This window comes from Diabrotica virgifera, chromosome 5, assembly GCF_917563875.1.
Source record: "Diabrotica virgifera virgifera chromosome 5, PGI_DIABVI_V3a".
Taxonomy (NCBI): Eukaryota; Metazoa; Arthropoda; class Insecta; order Coleoptera; family Chrysomelidae; genus Diabrotica; species Diabrotica virgifera.
In genome coordinates, this window is record NC_065447.1 from 69,456,037 (window position 1) to 69,473,858 (window position 17,822).

Below are 17,822 nucleotides of genomic sequence, written 5' to 3' on the forward strand. Positions count from 1 at the left end.
TCACTCATACGTCACCATACGTCACTCGACGGATGACTGGAAAATTCTACTGCTATGGTGATATTATGTAGGTATTATACCATAACAAACAGGAAAATGCTAATTTACCTCTAGTTTTCTAATCCAGGAAACTTAGGTTTAATCCATTACCATGTAACCATAACCAATATTATTATAACCAGCTATAAAGGTAATATAACAGCTCACCGGCTTCATAAAGGATTAAATACGCCATACCATAAGTTTACAAGAGCGTATAAACCAAAATTTCACTAAACAACAGAACTGCTACACTATTAAATGATCAACCCATTAATTATCCTCAACAAAAGAACTTTAATATATCCCAAATTTAACTTGGAAATTCTTTTGTGGAACTAATATATGCCGGTTAGAATCTAACTTTTTGACATGTTTTTCCGTCAAAAACTATTTTCAGACCTCGCGTTCTTTGCAATACATTCTAAATCTTTCTATCGATGTCGAACTAAACTTCGGTTTTTCGTTCGTCACAGCCAATCACGACTCACGATTTTTACTTGACATTTGAATTGGCCAATGATTGCTTTCTGGTTCTGTCATAATTCTAGAATATGATTATGACAAATACGCAGTTATACCAATACAAGAAGAACGCTTGGAAAATTACCTCTAACACGCATTTCTTCTAAGAATATAACAAGGTATTGTGAAACAGTTCATAGGCGGGTTATAAATTTTTATTTGACTTGAATTTCTATAAAGAACTGACAAAAATATTTGGATTTACTTAGAAAAGGATTGTAAAAACTATATAAATTAATATATTTATATTTCCGCTGGTTTTATAAATGTTATAACAGCCTCCTCCGAAAAGAGAAAACTCGGATAGAATATTCAGTTTTCGATAAACTAAACAAGAAATCAACCATGATTCCTTGAGTGAGGCAAAACAATCACATCAAAAAAAAATTATTATTATTATTTTTTTTAGATGATGGCAAGTGGGGATTAAATTAAACAAACAACAAACGTTACGGATTGGGCTAGCGTACCATCGATCGCCAGACTCTTTAAAGTCGAGTAGACTAACATGTTTCATGACTCTAAAATGAACTGTAGGTGACAAGAGTTTCTGTGTCTTGGGGAAGAAATAAATCTTATGCCCTGTGTGGACCTCGCTGACATTCACAACAGTAACACAAGTGATATATATATTATATAATATATCATATAATATATACCATATACCAGAGCAGACACAGCCTCATCACCTCGTTGCCTAACCAGGAGTGGTTTTCAAAAACTAAAAAAAAATCATTTGAGCTCTAGGCTCAGCAGATAGGCATCTGCTTTATTTGAGCTCTAGGCTCAGCAGATAGGCATCTGCTTCAACTCCACTAAAAGCCTAGCGAGTTTCAGGGAATTTTTATCGGCAACGGTTCAGCAAAAGTGAGGATTTAGAATCTCCATTCTAAATACCTCAATGAGACAGAATGTACTCATTTGTCTCAAGTCGAGATCGGTAACTTTACGTTAAACGTCTCACAGGGAATATACTCAATTCAACAACTAGACTAAAATAAAAGAAGACTAAAAAAGGGTATAAAACAAGGACTAAAAACGACATACCAAAATCAAAGAAGATGTCTTTTTCTTATCAAGACTAAGGAAAATAAAAAAAATTAAGGGGAACAGAGAATAGGGAATCAGGACTAAGGGGATGACATATTATCTTCATCAGATACAAAAGGTTTTAAATCTTTAACATGCCATTTACCAAGATCAGAACCGTTTAAATCAGAGAGACGATACACCACTGGTGACAACTTTTCTCGGACAGTAGCTTCAATGTACCTCGCTGCTAGCTTAGACATAAACTTGTTAGCTGCATTAGACAGGACTTTATTCCTTTTCCATACTTTATCTCCTACTTGGAATTGGACTTCTCTTCTTCGTAAGTTGTAACTTCTAGTGTTACGTTCATATCCTTTTCGAAGATTAGCCCTGACTTTTTCGAAGACTTGACTTAATCCTTTTACTTCTGAAGCGTACATATCACGGTTACAGGAATAATTTCTAGATCTTGGTTCCATTGATCTTTTTGATCAATACCATAGTAATTTCCACTTAGGGGAACATGACGGCCATAATTAAGGAAAGCTGGGGTATATCCAGTTACTTCATGCTTTGCAGTGTTAATAGCTTGTCTGATCTTTGCTAAATTCTTGTCCCAATCTACGTGGTTTTTTACATACATACGGATTGCTGTTCCAATTGTTTTGTTATTCCTTTCCACAAAATTACATTGTGGTGCATACACGGGGCTAAACCATACTTTCTGAACATTATACCTACTACAGAGATTAATTAGAAGAGGGTTGTTCAGATTTGAGGCATTATCACAAATCACATACTGGGGGACACCAAACATCAGGAAGACATTATCTTCCAAAAATTCAACTATACTCTTAGCTGTAGCCTTCCTCAAAGGATGGACTAAGGTATATTTACTAAACCAATCAGCAACCACTAATAACCACGTATAACCTTTTTTTGAACGAACAAAAGGACCAATCAGATCAACGGCAACTATCTGCCAGGGGAATTGAGCTTCTCTTTGCTTACCCATTTTACCTAATGGAGCATGATTTGGTGTTTTCTGAGCACCACACACTCTACATGATCTGACAAACTTAAGCACATCACAACGCATTTTTGGCCAATAGTACCTTTCTTGAATACGGGACAAAGTTTTATAGAATCCAAAGTGAGCACATGTAGGTGGCTCATGACAAGATTGCATAACTTCTAATCTTTGGGGTTTGGGTACTAAAATTTTCCATTCAACATCACTAGTCTTGAAAGAATTTGGGGATGGGGCATACTTGTAGATAAAATCATTTTCCACTTTCCATTGTGGAAAATTATCAGGGGAACGGAGTATCTTCGATCTTAAATCATCGAACCAAGGGTCTATTCTATCTATATCTATTTCTAGATAATTAACATTTTGGGTATCATTGGTATGGGCTCGGGATAAAGCATCAGGGACTAAATGGGATGTTCCTTTTCTATGAATCAAATCGAAAGTATGTTGTCTAAGGCGCATAGCCCACCTGGCTAATTTGCCTGTATTGGACAGTTTATTCAACCAGAGAAGTGAATGGTGGTCAGTAATGACCGAAAACTTAACTCCTTCAATATAACCTCGAAATTTCTCGATAGCGAAGATCACTGCGAGACATTCTCGCTCTGTAACTGAATAATTTCTTTCAGCTCGGGAAAGGGACCTACTAGCATAAGCTATAACTTTTTCTTCTCCATCAATAGTTTGAGTCAAGACACCACCAAGACCGGTGTCAGATGCATCACATTGCACAACAAAAGGAAGTTCGAAATTGGGTTGGGCTAAGATAGGGGCAGAAATTAGGAGTTCTTTAATTTTCAAAAAAGCTTTTTCAGCTTCACTAGTCCAAACTACTGGTTGTTTTTTCTTTCGATGACCTTTAAGGAGGCTAAACTGGAAAAATCTTTAATGAAACGACGATACCAGGAACACATACCTATAAATCTTTTAATTTCAATAGAATTAGATGGCCTAGGATAATTAACCATAGCTAAGATTTTTTCAGGATCTGCTTTAAGGGAATTGTTACCAACTACATAACCAAGATACTTCAATTCAGATTTTAAAAAATCACACTTATCGATGTTAATGGTCAAGTTTGCTTCTTTAAGTTTATCTCTTATTGTTTTCAACAATTGGATATGTTCTTCAAAAGATGGGGTACATACTATGATGTCATCTAAATAACAGAATATATAGGGTTCAAACTCAGGTCCGAAGATAGCATCAACTAATCTTTGTTGAATCTGTGCACTATTACACAAACCAAAGGGAACAGAAGTGAATTGAAAAGAACCTCTACCAGAAACATTAAAGGCTGTCTTTTTCCTAGAGTCAGGATGCAGCGGGATTTGCCAAAAAGCTTTTCTTAAGTCAATGGAACTAATGCATTTAGCTCCTCTAAGTAACGAAAGAATTCTGTCTATTTGGGGCAAAGGATATGTATCATGAACAGTGACTTCATTCAATGAACGACCATCAAAACAAAACCTATATTCACCTGACTTTTTCTTTACTAATAATACAGGACTTGACCATGGGGATTGGGCTGGTTCGATTACTCCTAATCGTAACATATCGTCTAACTCTTCATGTAGTATTTTATTCATGTATGGGGATAAAGGATATTGTCTTTTCTTAAATGGTTTTGCATCACCAGTGTCAATAACCATTTCAATCTTATTGGTTCTTCCAATATATTTAGAACTAGAAATTTCCTCAAAAGAAGCGACTGTTGAATTTACTAAATTCTTTTCGGTGGGAGAAAATGAGTCTACAGAATACAAAGTTTCGGTTTTCTCTTCCTTTTGGGAAGAATGCCATGTTCTATCTCTAAAATTCAACAACACCGAAAATGTATGCATAAAGTTACTTCCTAAAATAAAACTATGGGGAACGGAGGGTACTACAAGAAATTTTACCATTTGGGAAACACCATCCGCCTCAATTGGAAGATCAATATTACCAACTACGGATTTATGAGAACCATCTGCTAAGCAGACATGTTTACAGGGAGTAGAATTATAATTAATTCCTTGGGAATTCAAAAATTTAATTCCAGTGGCACCTACTACGGATGTAGTGCAACCACTATCTAAAAGAGCGATAAAAATTTTAGAAAAGATAGAAATACTAATGTGAGGACGTTTATCACGATCTTTTTCAAAAAGAGGGTTAAGTATGCTTCGGGAAGGTTTGTCGGGCTTAACTCTAACTGGAGTGCAACTGCCGACTGGCTGCACACTACCTAGTTTTTTTTGACACTTACAGGAGGAAGTGCTCACACCTCTCTGACCACAATGAGAACAAAATATTTCTCTGTATCTACAATCGCGAGAAACATGATTTTGCTTACCACAAAAACAACAAAAAATTTTTCTAGGGTTTCTTTGTGTTTGGTAGGGAGGGGATTTCATCAAAGGAGGTGGATAAGAAGACTGATTTCTGTGGGGTGGATAAGAAGAAGAAGACTGATGTCTTTCTGGTGGATAAGAAGACTGATGTCTTTCTGGTGGATAAGAAGACTGATGTCTTTCTGGTGGATGAGAAGACTGATGTCTTTCTGGTGGATAAGAAGAAGATTGATGTCTTTCTGGAGGATAAGAAGAAGATTGATGTCTTTCATCAGTATCTACTGGAGGATTGGGTCTCTCATTTCTCTGTCTGGAATTGGTATTGGATTTCTTAAAAGGATGATCTTGCTTTTCTGGTTTGTCTCTTTTGGGGTTTTCAGGCTTGTCTTGTTTATCAAGTACCTGAAAATTTTCTTGGGGTTTCTCTGTATCTTCTAATGAGATACCAGCAAGACCTTTTGTAGTTTGAAGCAGAGGCAAAACATTTTGCTCCAAACGTTTAACAGTAGAGACTAAAATTTCTACCGTGGGAAAATCTTGAAGGGCTACGAGTGGAATATAATCCACTAAAATATTTTTTCTTAAGATTTTAACTCGTTGTGCTTCAGATGGGTACTCTTCCAAACGTCTAAAGAGATTCTCCATGATTGAGGAATAAATAGTGATTGACTCGGACTTTTTTTGTTTTCGACTTTTAATATCGTCGTAGAGATTATCATTATAATCTGGGGGTAGGACAGCAGTTTTGAGTAAGGTTATCAACTCATTCCAACTGTTAACTGTATTTCTAACACTTCTATACCAAATGGCAGCGTTTCCGTCAAATAAGTCAAAAGCTGATCTAAAAAGGACATCTTGAGAAATATTTCTGGACCTAGCAGAATCTCTTATTTTTTCTAAAAATGTGGGAAGGGCTTTACTCTCACCATTAAATTTGATATTTAAATCAGAAACTCTAACAGGAGTTGAAACTTGTATAATAGGGGCCGAAACTGAACTAATAGGGGCAACAGGGACTGAAGTTGTATCACTAGTCGATGGGATGGACATATTATCGGATGTCTCTTCCTTTTCCAAGACATCTCCTGTCAACATCAATAAATCCATTTTATAGTTTTCAATAACTTCTTTTACTTTTTCATCTACATTGTCAGGGAAATTTTCTAATCTGAAATCCAGATGAGTGGACCTTGTTTTGAAACGAGCAAAGTCAGCCTTTGTTGACTGTGCATCCATCGTTTTTGCAATATTTTGCAAATCTTTGAGTATTGCCTGAATTGCAGGTAACTCTTTATCTGGATCGACTACATTTTTAGTAAAATCGATTGCAGATGAGGTAGTCTCTTTACTTAACTGACCTCTCAATAACTTACGTTTTTCTTCAACGTTTTTATTTTGTACCTTAAAACCTCTTATGAACAGTTCATAAGATAACTCTTCTGTTTTCAGATCATTTACCTGGGTAGACTTCATTTTTAAAACTGAAGTGAAAGTAACACGCAAGGGAAAGACAGAAGGGAATAGTAGAAAATATGATTTTCAACAAAGGACCGTTTCTATTTATCAAACGAAAGCAAACGTCACCTGTCCAACGTAACCGGATCCCAAATCACCAGTCTTGTCACAGCTTCTGCTCTTGGCCTACAATCATTCAGTAAATAAAAGAGGGGTCAATGAACTATTTGTCAAAAATTCACACTCACATACTAACAGGGAACAACAGACTCAAAAAATTTAGACACAACAGGGATATTCAAACACAAACAATATTGAAACTTGCTTCTCGAATGAGCTTACACAGGAAACACCAACAATGGTTCTTGTTCCGATAATTAATGGAAGTGTTCCTAGACAACTAAGCACGCTTCCTCTATCACGAGTATTACACTTGTGATGTATTCTGGTACAAGAAGGGAAAAAAAAGTATTAATCGGACTGACTAACTCGTTTACTTCACTGGTAGGCTCGGACTAATTCACAGATAGGCTCCAAATAATTTACACGTAGGCTCCAACTAACCTTTGGTATCCTTATGACACTGACAAAGCTAGATTAGTTGAGAAAAAAATAATGGGACTAAAAGCTCAAACGGAAACTACCAGACTATACACATATACTCAAACGACGAACAAAAAATATCACAAAATCAAGTTATTCTGTAAAAAATTGTCAATCAATTATGAATAAATGCACAAATACAACAATAATGTTATACTTTTTAAATAGTTTCAATATCAAAATGTTCAACACTACTTATATAGACTACCTGTCTATATTATACTCATCAATATTTAGAAAAAATTCAAATAATGCTTTCACCATGGGTACTGTATCAACATCTACCATAAATACATACATAAAAATAATGTTGATACACTACAATGAGTACATATTTATACCTATTAAAAAATTTATACCACTTCGTAACTTTAAAAGAAAATGTAGGGGCTCTTTCTAGGTTACCGACATAAATTTTAAAGTTTTGGGCTAAACTACGTTAGGATACTGATATGATAGTATAATTGATCTCAAATCTGGGGCAAAAAAATAATTTAGGTTGACAAACAGTTGGGACTAGCTAAAAAAAGTAAACTGTTTGGGAACAACTTAATGATAGGACTGGGGAAGAAATGAGACAGATTTGTAGCTTGATACGTTGGGTGCTATTTGTAGCTCGACACTTTGTAGCTGGACACTGAAAGAGGCAGAAAAATGAATTAGCCCCACGTTGGGCGCCATTTGTAACAGTTAGAAATAGGGTGGAAGAAGAGTTCTAGTAGGATGAATACTATTTCTTAAATAGAAAGGGGTCTGGAGAAAAATTAGGGGATATTTCTAAAAGCTACTTGCTGCGGCAGCTCATGGTTGTGCGGTGGCGGATCATAGGTTCGTTTAAGGAACTAGGGAGTATCAACTATAATTACCAAATGAAATAAGAGTACTTACACAGATATCCTAGGGTGTTTACATAGAAATGATCCTGGATATATTTTGTTTGAGGGCGCCTTACCAGGAGTTTCTTTTATACAATCCAATATTTTCTTGATATGTATACTCTAAAATACTTTTAAATGTGTGGTTAAAATTTTTGCTAATAGGTAGTTATAAATAAACAGGACAAATAAAATTACATATTTATTGAAAACTTTTCCTGTCAAAAAACAAAACAAACATTAGGTTTTATAGGTTACATTGGCGATATTTACCTGTGACTAAAATATATCTACTTTCTATAAAATAGATATGGTGCACCAAAAAATAAGCAAATTTATTGTTTATTGACTTGATATCTGACACATTTAAAATATTGCATTTATATTATTAAAAAGGAAAAATGTTTATTTTTACTGAAACTTGAAAATAACAACTGTCAGTTACGTCACTTGTCAAATATCATTCCAAAAATATTTATCTCAATTAATTTTTATATGGTTAAATCACAATTTTGATTTAACAATCTTTTTATAATGATGGAAGCAAATATCTTTCTCATCCAATCAAAAGTTTACTTGTTATATTTTTATTTTTAAATTAAAAAAATTATTAATATTTATCAAAAAAAATTACTTTAATCCTTGAATCTAAATTTTTAATTAAAATAGTCACTATACCTTAAACTTTGAAAATATTCATCTGTCACAACATTACTTCACCATCGGAAAGTTTTGACAGATCACTCATACGTCACCATACGTCACTCGACGGATGACTGGAAAATTCCACTGCTATGGTGATATTATGTAGGTATTATACCATAACAAACAGGAAAATGCTAATTTACCTCTAGTTTTCTAATCCAGGAAACTTAGGTTTAATCCATTACCATGTAACCATAACCAATATTATTATAACCAGCTATAAAGGTAATATAACAGCTCACCGGCTTCATAAAGGATTAAATACGCCATACCATAAGTTTACAAGAGCGTATAAACCAAAATTTCACTAAACAACAGAACTGCTACACTATTAAATGATCAACCCATTAATTATCCTCAACAAAAGAACTTTAATATATCCCAAATTTAACTTGGAAATTCTTTTGTGGAACTAATATATGCCGGTTAGAATCTAACTTTTTGACATGTTTTTCCGTCAAAAAATATTTTCAGACCTCGCGTTCTGTGCAATACATTCTAAATCTTTCTATCGATGTCGAACTAAACTTCGGTTTTTCGTTCGTCACAGCCAATCACGACTCACGATTTTTACTTGACATTTGAATTGGCCAATGATTGCTTTCTGGTTCTGTCATAATTCTAGAATATGATTATGACAAATACGCAGTTATATTGTGAGGGACAAGATCTATGAGAAATTTTAATAAACGACTTACTGGTAATCCGGTAATAGGTATCTATTGATACCTATTGTAACACAGACCCCCAGCGAGACATTTACAGAGTTGTATCCAACATTCAAATAAAATTATCGGAGAAAGTGTTGAATTTCAAATTATTAATTTGTGTACTTAAATGTTTTTACCAATTGATCGATATACTGATTATTTTTCAAGTAAACTACCTCGTATTATATATATCTAGTATTTAGAAAAATGTTCCTTCACCCTTTTTCCAAAATTAAGATTGGCAAAATAAAATATTTTTTCAGTTACGAAAATAAAAATGTTGCTTTGGTGGATTTACAAGTTTTTTTATTAGCCGTGCTTCGGTTCTTAACAAGTTCGTCAATGAACACTTAATATTAATATATTATACAGTCAGGTCCTAAAGTAACGGATAGATATAATTTTTACGTACTTAATTATAAAGTAGATGAAAACTCCTGAACCAGGTCAATTTTTACACACAAAAATATACGTTCTCAATAAAATCGTTCAACTACCCCTTTAACCCCATAAGGATAATAGCTACTTTTTGAGACATTTACCTAAATGTTTAAAAAGATTCGATGTTACTTTTTTGTCAACCAGATAACAAATATACTAGTCAATCATGACAACTATTTGAATCGAGGACTTTTTTATGTAAGAAATAAAATAACTTCTTTCTTAAGTATCAAGTCCAAAAATCAAAAATATTACATTTCTGAATAGAGAATTGAAAACCCTCTTAAACTCCGTATCACACGCCTTTATTTAAACTTTTTAGATGGGTAGCTATTACCCCTTGGGCGGTTAAGGAGGTAGTTAAATGATTTTATTGAGAAAGTGTATTTTTGTGTATATTTGAGGATTTTTCGTATGCCCTTATAATTTACGTAGAAAATGAATTTATCCGTTATTTTAGGACCTCACTATATAAAAGAAGTTAAATTTGTTCACAATAAAAGTACAAAATTTTTTGTAAGAGGTATATATTTTGTAAAAAAGTAAAAAGCTGTGCAACGAAAGTCGTCGTTGTTACATGGAAAAAGCTTTTGGGGGACATGACACCATCATAAGTTAAAGTAAAACAGGTTAAAATTAGACTGACAGGTATGAAAAAAATAGTTTTTATTTACTTACATGTCACATGCGATGCCACAAAAAGTTACCAATTGGTCTTTTTACTATCATAAATTAAATGATATACTAGCCACTTCAAAAATTCACATTCACTTGGGATCTTCCAATAGGATTTAAAGGTTATTCCAACTCATCGTCATTATCGTTCTCTTCATCACTCTCATCCAAATTAATAATAATTTTCTTCAAGGCTGGGACATTTTTCATGTAATCCTTTTCAATCTTCTTTACATGTTTTATAGCATTTTGATAGTTTTGAGCACTGATATTTTTGAACTCCGTTTTTATTAGTTCGACAACACTTTGGGCATCTTTTGGAGATGTGTTGTTCCTCCGGATATGGTTTATTAACTGAGCCCATAGCAATTCTATGGGATTCAACACACAGTAATATGGAGGTAATCTTAAAACCATATGTCCATTGTTAGTGGCTAATTTATCTACAATATGTTCTTTAGTTACGACTTTTGTATGAAGAACGTGAATTAGTTGATCTTTGGTGTAATGATCCTCAAAATATAGGTCTTCGGCTATTAAAAATTCTTGAATTTCATCCTTTCTACTCTGTTTGGTTGGAATTTTTTTAATGCATCTGGAGTGATATGATGCATTGTCCATAACAATCACGCTATTTGCTTTTAAATTTGGGAGTAATGTATTCTCAAATCACGATTCAAAAAGCGTCCCTTCGATGCCTTGGTGGTAGTCTAGAGAACTGTCTTTAATACTTTTGGAACTCAACAATAACGCATCGTTCACCCATCCATGTTGTCCTCCGCAATGTAATATGCAAATTCGCTTGCCTTTAGAATGAGGTACATCTATTTGGCATTTGCTTAAACCGTTTGCCCAGGCTTTATCTATCGTTTCGTGAGAATCAAACCAAGTCTCGTCCAGATAATAAATTTCTCGACACTCACTGCGGTATTGTAAAATTTTTTCGATATATTCATTCCTCCATTTTATTAGGCGGCTACTTTCCATTATGGTTTGTCTCTTATTGACAGTTTTATATTTAAAACCATTTTTGGTCAAAAGTCGTCCCAGAGTCTTTGTGGAACAATCATGAACCATATGTTTTTCTTTTAATTTTGCCATGATATTGTTTAGGTTAGGCATAATTTTAGCTGCATACATATTATATATTGTCTCACTAATAGGTTCCAAGAGGTAAGGTTGAATTTTTTAAGAGCTTCCCAAATCCTTTCTTGTTTTTCTATATTTCGAACCAGTCTTTATTAAACGGTACACTGTTACACAAGAAATTTTTGTTAATATCGCCGTTTGCTTAACAGCTTCATATTTGGTCATTTTTTTAGAAAGTCCGTCAAATACATCTAACACCATATTTTGCTCAGTTACACACAAATTCTTCCTTTGGTGAGTACTTGACCCCGCACTTCCATCTTTATCTTCTAAATTATCCGTAGGTTCATTTTCGTCAGGTAAATGCGTATCACTTTCCCATGGCCGCCACATTTATTGTTCTTTGATAAATACTAAATTTTATATCACAACGCGCTTTTTTTCAACAAACTCTGGCTGAAAGAACCACAAAATATACTGCTTAAGAATGACTAATTGCGTTATTTAAATATTGTGACAATGATCCCGCCCCATTTAATGATTCTACGAAAATGTACTTATTAAGTACTTAGCAATTACCGGAAATATAAAATTGTTTATAAATTTGTATTCAGGTCAACCGCAGGAATTTCTCTTAATTATTTTTAAATGTTACAAACAAAGACATGTTGTATAACATTTTACAAAAATATTTTTTAATGGATTTGGAATAAGTTTTACTTCTTTTTATGTATATCGATAAATAGTGTTCATTGACGAACCCACAAAACAAAATGTCTACTTATTTTCGTAACTGAAAAATATTTTTCCACCTACCTCTACCGAAAGTATACTTTTCCGGACCTGATTGTAGGGAGCAAAGTTGTACTTTTCCTCCCTAGGGAGGAAAATATTTTTCCTCCCTAGGGAGGAAAAGTAAAAGTGACGTCATAATATTTCATTCATGAAATATAACTTATTGACGCCCTGTATAATATCTATTTTCTATTACGGAGTATCTATACATTTTAACGTTTATTTATAAAACATCCTGTATTTTGCAGAATGGTAAAAAACAGTAAATTGTTATTTTTATTTAACAATGTTTACATTAATAATTTGACTTATATTTGACAGCTGACAGTTATATTGTACCTACTTGTTGTTTTAGTTCTAATAAATTTTGTTGGTTAGTTACATAAATAAATTAAGTAAAAATGACAAAATGACTTGTTATTTGAGGAAGGTGGAAAAACCATATGTATAACATGGGAGTAAAGTGCCTTTTCCTCCTTTCCTCCCTTGAATGATTACTGCCCTCCGCTACGCGTCGGGCAGTAAACTTCATTCTCGGGAGGAAAAGTTACACTTTCCTCCCTTGTTATACAAATAGCTATTTCCACCTACATACCTCTACCGAAAGTATTCATTTCCTGACCTGATTGTAGGGAGCATAGTCGTACTTTTCCTCCCTTGAATGATTCTTGAATGAAGTAAACTTAATTCTCGGGAGGAAAAATAGCACTTTGCTTCCTTGTTATACAAATAGCTATTATTTTGCCAGTCCTAAATTAAAAAAAAGGATGAACGCAAGTATTTTTTAATACTATATTGCGAGATTGTTTACTGATAAAAACCATTGTTAAGATCAATTTGTAAAAGCACTTAAACCAACTAATAACGTCTAATAATTTAAAATTCAACACTTCTTCGGTAATTTTATTTAAATGTTGGATACAGGTTAGTACAACTCTGTAATGTCTCTCTGGGGGTTAGTGTTACAATAGGTATCAATAGCGGATTATCAGCAGGTTGGTTTTTAAAATTTCTCATAGATCTTGTCGGTCACTATACCAATACAAGAAGAACGCTTGGAAAATTACCTCTAACACGCATTTCTTCTAAGAATATAACAAGGTATTGTGAAACAGTTCATAGGCGGGTTATAAATTTTTATTTGACTTGAATTTCTATAAAGAACTGACAAAAATATTTGGATTTACTTAGAAAAGGATTGTAAAAACTATATAAATTAATATATTTATATTTCCGCTGGTTTTATAAATGTTATAAAGCATATGAGCTAAGATTCCAATATTTCAAAAATTTAATAGGAAGTATAAGTAGTTTTGCGAATATTTAAATTTGTTTGTTTAGTTTGTTTTATCAATGTTATCAAGAACAAACCGATAAATATCTGTTGAATTAAAATTAATTTATGTGGTAAGATTTTCATTGGGACAGTTATGCCACAGGAATGATAAATTTTAAGAGTATTGATTTTGATAATAAAAGATATTTGTATGTGCTTATTTATGGTATTTCTATTTTTTTCGTTTTCCTATTTTATCCCGATAAGGATCAACTAAGAGATACTTAAACCACGAGAAAGAATAAGTATAACCTAAGATAATTTAGTTATTTTTTGTATGATAAAAAGGCACCCTGAGATTTTTCTTAATTTTTATGTATGATTTGTGACAATTGAAAAATTAGTTAAATAAATACTAATTATTATAATAGTAAGAGAAAGCAGATCATAACAATATATACGACGGAAATGTTAGGTGGAGAATATTAAGATCTAAGTAAGAAACTGAAGAGTGGAATTAAATGATCGCATGAGCCAAATAACAACAAATAGAGCAGTAAAGACGGCGATAGATGGTTTCCCAATCTGAAAATGATTAGTATAAAGACCACGTAAACGATGAGAAGGCAGCTTACTGGAGGCACAATAAAAAATAGACAGAGTCGTGTCTACACAAAAATAAGAAGAAGATTTTCACGTTCCAATTTTCGTTTAAAACGTCTCTCAACTCACGACTTGGCCACGTCATGACAAACTCAACTAACACCCTTCAGTACATGACGTAATACATGTTTCGATTAAAAGACTAGTTATGTATCTTTTCATTCACCTCTTCTCTATCCATGGATATAGGATGTGATGGGGTTCAAGGATGGAATTTAAGGAATCCCATCCTTAAACTAACATGAATCTAATGTAAAATGACATCTGACATGTCTGTCATCCTTGTACTTATTTCACAGTTCAAAAGCATGCCTTAGCAGAAAGCATGCCGAGATAATGATCGAAACCGATGAGCGTATCTGATTCGAAGATGCAGAAATAATTATTGCTTCAACGATTGTCATGCTTTAATGATTATTGTTTCCAAGCAAATCGACCAATCGAGTGTTCGTGCAAATTGATCGCTTTGTGGGGATGGGAAAAACCTACCGGTTATAACCTAAAACCGGTTTTTTTCTTCTGCAATAAGCGGTTTTTCCGGTTGTTTTTTTGTCACGGTTATAACCGGTTTTTTCTTTTAAAAGTAATAACTGTTGAAAAATCGGGCAAGTGGAAAAAATACTGAATTCAGAGAAACAATGTGAAAATTTTTCGCCCACCGCGCGAAAATGAGAAATTTTAAGCTGACTGAAACTGATTTCACAACACTGATGACTGATTGCTATACTGATATGGACTAATATCCATTCGAATGGAGCAAACTGAAGCGCAATGTAAATGTAATGTAACCTATTGGGTATTGGCTGTGACTAAAAAAACCGAATACCGGTTTTTGGAACAACCGTTTTTTTGACCGGTTATAACCGGTAGGTTAAATTGTAGGTAAAAAAAAAACGGTATAACCGAAAACCGGTGTTATGTCAACAACCGCCATCCCTACGCTTTGTCAATGATGGAATTAAATAACCTAGAGTCAAATGTATACCAGTGGGATTTTGTATTCGTTATGTTGTATAATACGATAGATCGCCCTATTTAGCTCACATATCAACCAACTTCATATAGCGCGATTTTATCGCTGGAATCGGAATTATGAACGCCAAAAACAGCCATATAGCTACATTTTGTTACATCTTTGTAGATGTATTTGATGGACTTCACTGCATTGCACAATTTCATGTTACAATGAGTCCGTTTTGGACAGAAGTGGCGAATACCGATCAGTCAATGTGTTGTCGAGCACACAATCGTTCCTTTTTTACTTTCGTTGTGACAGTTCTACAATTATTATGATTCTTTGATGGATGCTAATGCAGTTTGTAACCATTGTTACCAGTAACGTAATGAAAACTGAGTATTTAACATTTAACTATGTATGTCAAAGAACATTAATTAAAAAGATGAAAAAAAAAAAGTTATACATGGGTTACAATTTAAACGAAAACAATAATTTGCCGTTAGCTGGTACCGATTTTTTAGACTTTAATATTTTAGTTAAACTAATACATAATAGTAGGGGAGGAAAGTATGCTAAATTTGCAGTCACTCGGGCGTTACGGGGACCTATTTGGTTGTGAAGAGTAGGTCCTAAAACCAAAAAAAGTTAAAGTAAAGTTTTTCATTTAAGTGGGGACTTTCCATTTTTTAAATTAATTTTCCATTTCCAACAATTGTTTTATCCGATTACAGCGGTATCTATCCATACTTCTAAAAAATGTCTTGTACAAAAGTTTCTTTTTTTTAACGTAAGGTACTTATCGAAATCTGTAATAAAAAATGGGGGAACGTAGAATGAAGTATTAACCTTTATTTACAATTTAGAATTCATATCAAACAAATTTAATAGTTGCATATTCACAATTGAATAATTAAGTTAAATATTAATGCACATTGTCAAAAATTTTTCGGTTGACATTTGAGAAATCCACCTATCTTCTTTGACATCTTGTCATGAATTTTCAGGCACCAATCTGTCTAATCAGTTGGTTGTTAACCTCTCACCTGATCACAACCTTGTGCTAATTCCGAGCAAGGATGACATACATCCACATGTGATACATTTTTAATCTTAATACATCGACTTATTGTCGATTACTATACAGCTCATAATGTAGCAATAATGTTATTTTGAGGTTTTACACCTATTCAAGTGGCTAGTTTCAATTACTTGTACACTGGACGTAAGTAACCACATTTTCTTTTTTAACTGTCAAAATTTCACCCTTTTGCATTTCTATCTAAGTGGTTCACTTATTTCCAGGTTTACACTGAGGATGGTCAGTTTGACCGAAAACGTTTTGTACAACCACTCCCTTGTGGATGAATTTTAAAAAAAAAATTTAATAAATTTATAATATACCTATATACAACAGAAGTGTTTACTTCATTCTACGTTGTCTTAACAAAGGTATACAGCCAACTACAGGGTTTACCCTTTTAAAGTTTTAAAAAATGGGGGCTCCTATTTAAGTTTTTAAAGTAACCCCCCACTCCACCTCCGTGGGGTGTCATGCTTGGTGGCATTCGATAGATTTTTCAAAAATATTGAATACGTTCATTTTGTAGTTTTTCGATCTGATGTTCATTTAGCGAAATATCGAGGGCATCCTATTTTAAATTTTAACCCTTAAGTAACACTCCGTCTCTCAGACGGCATCGCTTGTCGAAAGTGGGATATTTCCCTTCCTAGAAAATTTTGAAGGTCACCCGTTTATGACTATTCAAGTTGGGTTGTTTTTTAGTACTATCAAATTCGGTAATTTGCGGCAGGTTGTTATTCGAAAGATATTTAGGCTCAAAGTGTGATTTCCGTCTAATAGACGGAAGTGTCTAATAGTTAGTGTTTGTGCCAAGTATGTCATTACACACAATGTGCTCCAGTTCGCCAAAAACATCAAATAAGGGAATAAAGACCCTGAGGAAACCCTTTTGAAATGGTTTGATGAGGTAGAAGACGACATAAGCGAAGTGGAATCAATTTGTGATGAAAATGTTGCCACTGACTACCATTGCTACACTGTACTAACTATAGTACCTGTCAGTTTTTTTTGTCTTAACATTTTTTAAAAACCTTTTTATTTTCATTTTTCTTACTTGTATAACTTGTCTAACTCGATTATAAATTTTTATTAATATCCTTTAATTTGTTTAATTTTTATTACACTTTTTTTTCATGAGTAAAAAGGTACACAAAGAATCCTTTCATTTTTGTTATAATCTATCGAAATCGATCGAATGATACCAAACACGATTTCCAACGGAGAGGGGTGGGGGGTAAATTTAATATTTTAAATACGAATCTAGCGATATTTCGCGAAATGAACATGAACAAAAAACTGCAAAATACGCTTATTCGACATTTTTGAAAAATCTACTGAACGGCACCAAACACGACCCCCCCCCCCACGGACGTGGGGTGGTGGGTTACTTTAAAATCTTAAATGGGAATCCCCATTTTTTATTGCAGATTTGGGTTTCTTACGTAAAAATAAGTAAGTTTTATTCGAGAGAGTTTTTTGAATTATGGATAGATGGCGTTATAATAAAAAAAAAAACGATTGTTGGAAATGGAAA

At 33.5% G+C, this 17,822-nt stretch overlaps 2 protein-coding genes across 2 annotated transcripts in view; one reads left to right on the forward strand and one right to left on the reverse strand.

Annotated features, from left to right (window-relative positions):
• The window catches only part of LOC114329245 (uncharacterized), a 499,354-nt gene that overhangs the window by 272,478 nt on the left and 209,054 nt on the right, over positions 1 to 17,822 (forward strand). The gene's annotated exons all lie outside the window — the stretch shown is intronic.
• LOC126884229 (uncharacterized) lies at positions 9,254 to 13,353 on the reverse strand. Its single transcript, XM_050650125.1, has 2 exons — positions 12,898 to 13,353; positions 9,254 to 12,327 (listed from the first exon to the last, which is right to left on the reverse strand). Exon 2 carries the CDS (start codon positions 11,045 to 11,047, stop codon positions 10,550 to 10,552), a length of 498 nt encoding a protein of 165 aa, XP_050506082.1. The 5' UTR covers positions 11,048 to 12,327; positions 12,898 to 13,353; the 3' UTR covers positions 9,254 to 10,549.